At 40.8% G+C, this 8,079-nt stretch overlaps 1 protein-coding gene across 1 annotated transcript; it reads left to right on the top strand.

Annotated features, from left to right (window-relative positions):
* Nucleotides 1–1,071: 1,071 nt before the first annotated feature.
* LOC138871742 (uncharacterized) lies at nucleotides 1,072–1,527 on the top strand. The gene has a single exon (XM_070149639.1). The coding sequence runs from the start codon at nucleotides 1,072–1,074 to the stop codon at nucleotides 1,525–1,527; it is 456 nt and encodes a 151-aa protein (XP_070005740.1).
* The last annotated feature ends 6,552 nt before the right edge of the window (nucleotides 1,528–8,079 follow it).

The following is an 8,079-nucleotide window of genomic DNA, read 5'->3' as shown; positions in this document are numbered from 1 at the left end:
GGTTCTCCGACACAAGTACAAGTCAGTGACTATTTGCAATAATTATAAAGAGGAACACAACAGGGACCTAGTCCCTTAGGGTTCTCTGACAGAAGTACAATTCAACTATACAGCTAGAATGTAGCAGCAGAAAGTGACCATCTCACAACTGTTACAAAAGAGGAACACATCTAGGACCTGGTCCGTTAGTGTTCTCTGACAGAAGTACAAGTCGACTATCCAGCTGGAACGCAACTGCACAGAAGTGGTTGTGGAGACAGTACAACAGTCACTTTTCATTGGGAAGAAGCATGTACCAAGAATTGACATCACTATCTATTGTGATGTCTTTTGTGATATAACAACCTGGTACAAAGCACCACATTTTTGTGCATTTAGTGATATTCTCTCAAGCATAACAGTGTTCATCCGGCATTGAAGTCACTGGTGTGTCAAGAACAAGAAGACAACTCCACTAAAGATCAGTTTCTTAATGAGTTTATGTACATCCGTAGTTGAGTTGTAATCTTGTCATTTGCTCTTCATTGCATTTCCTAGTTTGCTTTCTTATAAGCTTTGTCTTAGGAAAAACCAAAAATCCGTAAACTTCCGAGTTTATGTTGTGACTAGGAATAGTCATAAGTTTAAAGCCTTTGTAACTAGGATAGTTATAAAATGGCTTGTGGTGAGAGCATCACAAGTTAGTTGAAGTCTTTGTAATAGGGTTATTGCAAAGTGGCTTGTAATAGGGAAATTGCAAGTTAGTGAAATTAAAAGCCTACAAGAGTAGGTCGTTGTTTTTTTATCCCCTTGTGTGCGATTTTTCCATGTAAAAATCCCTTGTCTTTCCTACTTTCAGTTTCTATAGCATCCTCAGCATCATCTCATATAGGACCAGGTACTCCATAGTTTGGTGGACTCATACACACTAACAATTGGTATCAGAGCAGGTTCTTTCTAAAAGGTTAACACCTAGAAAGGATCTCAATGGCTGCTCCACCCAACTTTGAGTAAGGACAATCAACCTACAAACCTTCCAGATTCAATGGTCAGTACTATGGCTGGTGGAAGACCCACATGCATAATTTTATGATGACAGGAGATTCAGAACTGTGGGACATCATTTGTGATGGTCCCCATGTCCCCATGAAGAAGCTTGAAGAAATAGGACTAATGGTGCCGAAAGGCAGAAAAGAGTACAACAACATTGACAGAAAAGCTGTAGAAAAGAACTATCGTGCTAAGAAAATCTTGATGTGTGGCATAGGACCTGATGAGTACAACAGAGTCTTAGATTGTGACACTGCCAAGCTCACCACGGAATATGAGCTCTTTAGGATGAAGGATGATGAGTCTATACAAGATATACACACCAGATTCACCTCAATTATAAATGAGCTTCATTCACTTGGAGTTGTCATTCCTAGAAACGAGCTTGTAAGGAAAATCCTCAGTGTTCTATATGGTTCTTGGGAAAGTAAGGTAAATGCCATTACTGAAGCTAAAGATCTACAAACTCTGACTATGGATGAGTTGATTGGTATCTGAAGGCATACGAGATGAAAAGAAAGAAAAATAGTGAAAGAAGAGAGTCCAAGAAGGAAAAGAACCTGGTACTCAAAGCTGAAAGTAGTGACTCAAGTGATAAAGATAGTGACATGGCCTATCTTACTAAGAGATTTCAAAAGATGGTTCGAAGAAATGGTGGTATACCAAAGTGGGAAAGTTCAAGTAAAGCAAGGAACAATTATCTCTGTCACGGATGTGAAAAGCCAGGGCATTTTATCAAATACTGCTCACTCGCGAAACAGGAGCAATACAAACAAAATTCTGACAAAGCAGCAAAAAGGAACCCAGTTCCCGACAAACGATTCAATCGAAAAAGTGTTGCTGACAATATTGTTAAGCAGGATCTTGCTGCTTGGGGAGACTCCTCTAGTGAATCTGAAAGGGAACCAGATGCAGAAAACAGTTCCATGATGGCAATGGAAACTGAAGCAACGAAGTATGATTCACTGTTCGCGCTGATGGCTCAGTCTGATGATGATGAAGAAGATGAAGACGATGAGGTAAACTTCAGGTATGTTCAGAGAAATCTGAAATCCTACTCTTCTATGAAGCTAAGGTCGATATCAAATATTCTAATTGATGCTTATTATAGCCTTATTAATGATAAGGAGATCCTGACCATAGAACTAGGATAGGCCGAGCAATCTAGAGATGATCTGGTGGTCTGTGTAGTGGACCTAAATGAGACCATAGCTAATGTTGAAAAAGAAAAGAAAGCCTTGAAAAAAAGAATAACTAGTGTGGAAAATGAGAGAGATGACTGATGGTAGTAGTTGTTCATTTAAAAAAACAATAGAAGGTCTTAGCAATGAGAAACACACCTTAGAAGGAAAAATTGCAACTACTGAGGAAGAGAGGGATGACCTTTTAGTGATATGCACCGATCTAGAGGAAACCACTGAGGGACTCAATAGAGACATAGGAATATGAGTCTTGGGAAAGGGAATGAAGTAGCTAGTGAGACACACATCTTACTTGAAAAGGAATTAACTGTCGTGAAAAACAGTCTATGTAGTGAACTCGAGAAGAATCAACAACTTCAAGCTGAATTGGAGAAAGTAAGAATTGATCTTGAGAAATCTCTGAAGTGGACCTGGTCCTCAGAGCTGTCACTGCCATGTATCTTAACAATAGTAGAAATAGGCAGGGCATCGGGTTCCAAAGGGAGAAAACTCCTTACAACCCTCACAGCAAGTATGTCACTGTCCCTGATAACTGGCTATGTACCCACTGTGGGAACAATGGGCATTTTAAAGAAAATTGCCAGGCCAGGGTTCAGTATGCTCAGAAAAACAAAGTGTTTATTGATAAAGTGACTACTAACAAAGGACCAGGTACCACTCGCAAGAAGCGGATGTTGTCTGCATGGACTAGGAAAACCCTTATTCATCCTTTCTATCATAACAAGGGACCCAAACTAGTTTGGGTTCCTAAATCTAACCTTTGATTTGCATGTGCAGGGAACAGTAAGAGGAAGCGGACTGCGATGGACTATGGACTGTGGATGCTCAAAGCACATGACTGAAAACATCATGAATTTTTTCTCACTGAAAGCCCTGCAGGAAGGGAATGTATCCTCAAAAAGAAAGGAGAGGGTACATTCTCAGTAAATGTAAAGTTGGAAAGTTTTTTTTGGCACTCAGTTGGGAATGTGTACTATGTGAATGGCCTAAAGTGCAGGTACCAATATGATAACTAGCCAAGTAGTCTCAGTGGACAAAGAAAACAAGAACATCCACTCGGTCTCAGTGGTATGAGATGGGTGAAGTCGGAAAATTAGCATGAAAGATTGGTGTATGCAAGCTTCTCACCTCCGAATAAATTAACCCAAAAATACCCGGTGCGTGGTCTGCCAAACTCAAGAGTCACCTGGACACGGGTTCACAAAACAAAGGAGGAGACTCTCGAGGTATTAATGGTTCTTGTCAAGAAAATTCAAGTGAAAGAAAAAAAAGGGGGATCACGCACAATTTCTCTACACCAAAGACTCCACAGCAAACTGGTATTGCTGAAAGAAAGAACGAAACTGGAAGATGTGGCATGGACAATGCTCATCGACTATGGAATCGCTAAGAAATTCTAGGCAAAAGCAGTAAATACTGCTTTCTACTTGGTGAACAGGTGTCTGATCAGGTCCCTTCTGAATCAAAACCCATTATGAGCTGCCAAATGGAAGAAAATGCCTTCTTGACTAAAAGATAACTCATCTAAGAACCTTCTTGTCTGAAAATGCCATGTTTTCGACAACGGGAAGGATCAGCTTGGGAAGTTCAATGCACAAGACAAATGAAGGAATCCTTCTGGGGTACTCTCCAGAAAGCAAGGCCACAAAATCTACAACAAAGGGCACACTAAATGGAAGGAAGTGCTCATGGGGTATTCAACAAGACACTTTCATCTAGCCAAGGAAGAAACGGTGATGATCAAATGATGAACCAACTCTGGTCCCTAGGAAACATCTGAGGCTTCAAATAGGGAGGCTGATAAAATGAGTAAGATGAAGGAGACTGGTGAAAGACAATGCAACATCATCTTCCACTTCTCACAAGGAACCTGGTACTTCACTTACTACCACTAAAGCTGAAGAAAGAGTGGAGATGCAGCTCATGGCACCTCTCAGGCAACAGAACACAGAGTGTTGAGAAATCAAATTCTTCCAAATCTCCCCTACCAATCAAACTTCAGTCCCAAACTAGAAACACAAAAGCTCCCATTTGTGTGACAAGTTTTTTTGTGGAAAGGAAAATCACTTCTAAAACGGTTCACATGCAATGATCATGCCTCATCCCTTGGGGGACAAGGAAGCAAAACTCAATGGCCTCGTCAACAACTGAAGTAGAATCTCAAAACAAGAGGACCAAGCACATTGAGGGGTGGGATTATTTTTTGAGGGTCAATATGAAGAAAAGGTGATATGTGGAAAGTCTTGTAGAACAGAATACCAAATTCCAGATATCTTTGTCAAAGCCTTGAGTAGAGAATATTCTGGATCAAACAAGGTGAAGATGGGGTCATAAGAGTCTAATAAAGAACCTGATCCTCCATCAGCTATGCAAGACACCGTTAGGTAAAGGTGGCTAAAGTGTTTTCTGACCAAGCCTAACTCACATCAATACCATTGTAGGTAAACACGCATGACGATCATAGAAGCTAAAGGTACAATATAAACTGCGATAGAGGAGCTGCTAAAACCTTTTTCAAGAAAATTGGTCTGGCATCAGGTTCCTGTACCCCAGGTTAGTAGTAATGTGATTATTCTGCATGTCTTCACAAAACAAAAAAAAAACAAAACAAAATTAACTCAACTGCCATATCATCCGACTTTTCAAAGTCTGCATGTCATGTCATGTCTTGTCTTTCAAATCCCTTCATCCCCTCTGCACGGTAATGCTTTCCCACAAACCTACCGCCATTTTCAAAACTATTCTGAACCTGTTTCTCTCTCCTCTCATCATTGGCCCTTCTTTCAATAAAACTTTCTTTTTTCTCTCACAGCAAGTCATGAAACTCCACCTCTTTTGTGTAGTTGTGATCCTCTCTTCATCTCTCTCTCTCACTCTACTCGTCTTCCAAGTACTCCTATAATGGCAATCGAACAATCGCCTCCTTCTCCCACCATTAACACCACTCCCACTTCCTTATCATTCTTGAAATCATCCCTAGAGCTTCACTATTTCACTCCTTTACTACTTTACCCACTCCTAGCTCCTCCTCATTTCCTACAGTTTTCCCTTTTCTGATAAACCTTATTCTCCCTCATTTTGAAAACCCTATGTCTATCCATTCCTCTGATCTCATCAACGTACACTCAGGAAGTTTTAACTCTCAAGTATCAGAAGTTTCTGAGGATGATCCTGACCAATATCTGAACTCCTCCATCCTAGACTTAGTGGCTCTCTCAGAGTCACTAGAAAAGGAAGCAACACATAACATCATGGCTATCGTTACTGAGAGTCTGATGAATAAAGGAGCGTATCACTCATCTGGGTATCAAGAGGAAGAAACTCCATTCCTAGGAGATGTAAGAACCACAGTACTCCTTGAGTTTTTGGCTCATGACGTTCTCAAAAAAACCTTCTAAAGAACCTGATTCTCTTCCATGCAAACCCACTCCTTCACCTTTTGATCATTCTAAGCTCGTAGAATCCTCCTCCAAGTCACCCACTATCAGGTCACAGAAGCAAGAGAGTTTTGAGTCCACATTGCAGAAAAGTAAGAGGAGTGTCAAGAAAAGGAAAAAGAGGATAATGAATCAAAGGGAATTTGTCACTAACAAGAGTGTTCCAGTAAGTGGGATTGACAAAAATGCTCTAAGGGAACCTGGTTCCCTAGTACAACAATCTTTAAAAGCTCGAAAGTCTGTGGATAAAACTTCCGATGAAACTATTGAGCAACAAATGGTTCATTCGTGAAGGGCAGCAGCAAGTCCAAAAGGAGTCAAACTGAGCAAGCCATGTCTGAAGTTAATACTGCGGGGTTAGTAATCTGGAAAGGAAAGTCTGGTGAAGGGTCTAGCAAATGAAAACGGGAAACTGTTAAAGAACCTGGTGCATTAAGGACCATGTCCTGTGATAGTGGCCTTTGGCAGTAGAGATTAAGAACTCAGAAAGTCTTGTGGGGTCATACATTTGACCCAGCAATCTCGGAGATGGCCGGTATGAGACAAATTCTTGAGATTGTGGAATTTCAACAGTGGGAACACTTGTTTGAAGGAAGCATGCCTCTGGTGTACGAAGATGCGGTACAAACCTTTTACACATCTCTCTTCACTGTTGAGGGGGATCACATTTGTGCGCTAGTAAATGGAGTAGACATTGTACTTGATGTTTCAACATTGGGAAAGGTTCTCAGAATTCCATGTGAAGGGATGTCCTCTGTTAAGGGTGTCTATGGAGTAAACTTCAGGAGAGACATCATGAAGGAACAAGCTATTTATCAGGGGGAACATGTGCATAAGAAGGTATTGCTTCCTGAGTATCAGCTTCTCTTTGAGCTGGTCAATAAGGTGCTCTTACCTAGTTCTGAGAGGCGATCTGTTACTACAAAATAGGATATGGTCTTAATGGAAACGCTTGATGAGTTTTTCCCAATCAATTTACCAACAATCATGATAGATCATATGTAAAAGGTGACAAACTTTAAAGGTGGGAATCATGGGCTACCATATGGCTTTCTCCTCACTCAGGTGTTCAGATTCTACAAGGTCCCCTTGGGGAATTCCAGAGTACGCACCCGGAAGCAAACCTTCTCTAAGACCACTTTAGAAGAATGTGAATGTGTAGAAAGCGTTGGTGGAAGCATCTCGACCATTTATCAGCTGATCAACGCTCAAAATTTAGCTTCTGAAGAGATCAAAAGGTTGAGGGCTCGAAATGCCATACTGGAGACTCAGCTCAGCCAAGCAGTTAAAGGACCTGATTCTGTTAATGAAGAAGTTGCACGACTGACAAAGGAAAATGATAGACTTCGGGCACAATTACTTGAAGAACAACTGTCTGCAAATGCTCGACTAGACTTGGTTCTCAAAATCATTGCTGTCTCTTCTTCCAAGCCTCCTTCTTCTAGTGTCCCCTAGGATCCTCTTAGTGACCAGCTATTTTTGCTCTAATATTCTGTGGCTGCTATTTTATTTTTGTTTGCTTTTGTTTTTGTGCTGGCATGCTGGAATTCACCATTACTGCTCTGTCTTGCTTAGTCCATTGTAAACATTAATAAAACAACTCCCTTTTTTGCCTGTACAATAATGTGTTCCTTTGGCTTCTCTTTTCTGTCATGTTGTGTGCACATATGTGGCATGAGTTAGCTATGTTAGACTTCTTGATGGTACATTCCTGCTTATGCTCTTTTTAATGATGCCAAAAGGGGGAAATAATAGAATATAAGATTCAGGGGGAACCTTGCGTGGGAATATCGGGAATATCATTTCAGGAGAGCTCTGAGATTAAGGGGGAACTTTGTGTAGTTTCTGGTACCTTATCTAGTTATTTCTGCTTTAAACAAATACTATCCATGCCTAAGTTTGTCATCATCAAAAAGAGAGAAATTGATGGGTTTTCAATGTCTTTGCCTTATGCTTCTTATGTTTTGATAATCTAACAAACTAGTTGTGAAGAATCAGATAGAGAACCTGGCCCACATGGTATACATTTCAACTGACCTGGTTCAAGTCTGAAAACCAGCAAATGAATGAGCGACCACAGGGATGAACACAACAGGGACCAGGTAGGGTTCTCTGAGACAAGTACAAGTCAGTGACTATCCGCAATCATTATAAAGAGGAACACAACAGGGACCTGGTCCCTTAGGGTTCTCTGACAGAAGTACAAGTCAACTGTACATCTAGAACGTAACAGCAGAAAATGACCATCTCGCAACTATTACAAAAGAGGAACATAACTAGGACCTGGTCCATTAGTGTTCTCTGACAAAAGTACAAGTCAACTATCCAGCTGGAACACAACTGCACAGAAGTGGTTGTGCATACAGTACAACAGTCACTTCTCATTGGGAAGAAGCATGTACCAAGAATTG

The sequence above is a fragment of the Nicotiana sylvestris genome, chromosome 6, assembly GCF_000393655.2.
Source record: "Nicotiana sylvestris chromosome 6, ASM39365v2, whole genome shotgun sequence".
Taxonomy (NCBI): domain Eukaryota; kingdom Viridiplantae; phylum Streptophyta; class Magnoliopsida; order Solanales; family Solanaceae; genus Nicotiana; species Nicotiana sylvestris.
This window is presented reverse-complemented; position numbering and strand designations above follow the sequence as displayed.

Excerpts from the sequence above, each read along its gene's own strand:
- LOC138871742 (XM_070149639.1), top strand. The coding sequence starts at position 1,072 with ATGACAGGAGATTCAGAACTGTGGGACATCATTTGTGATGGTCCCCAT.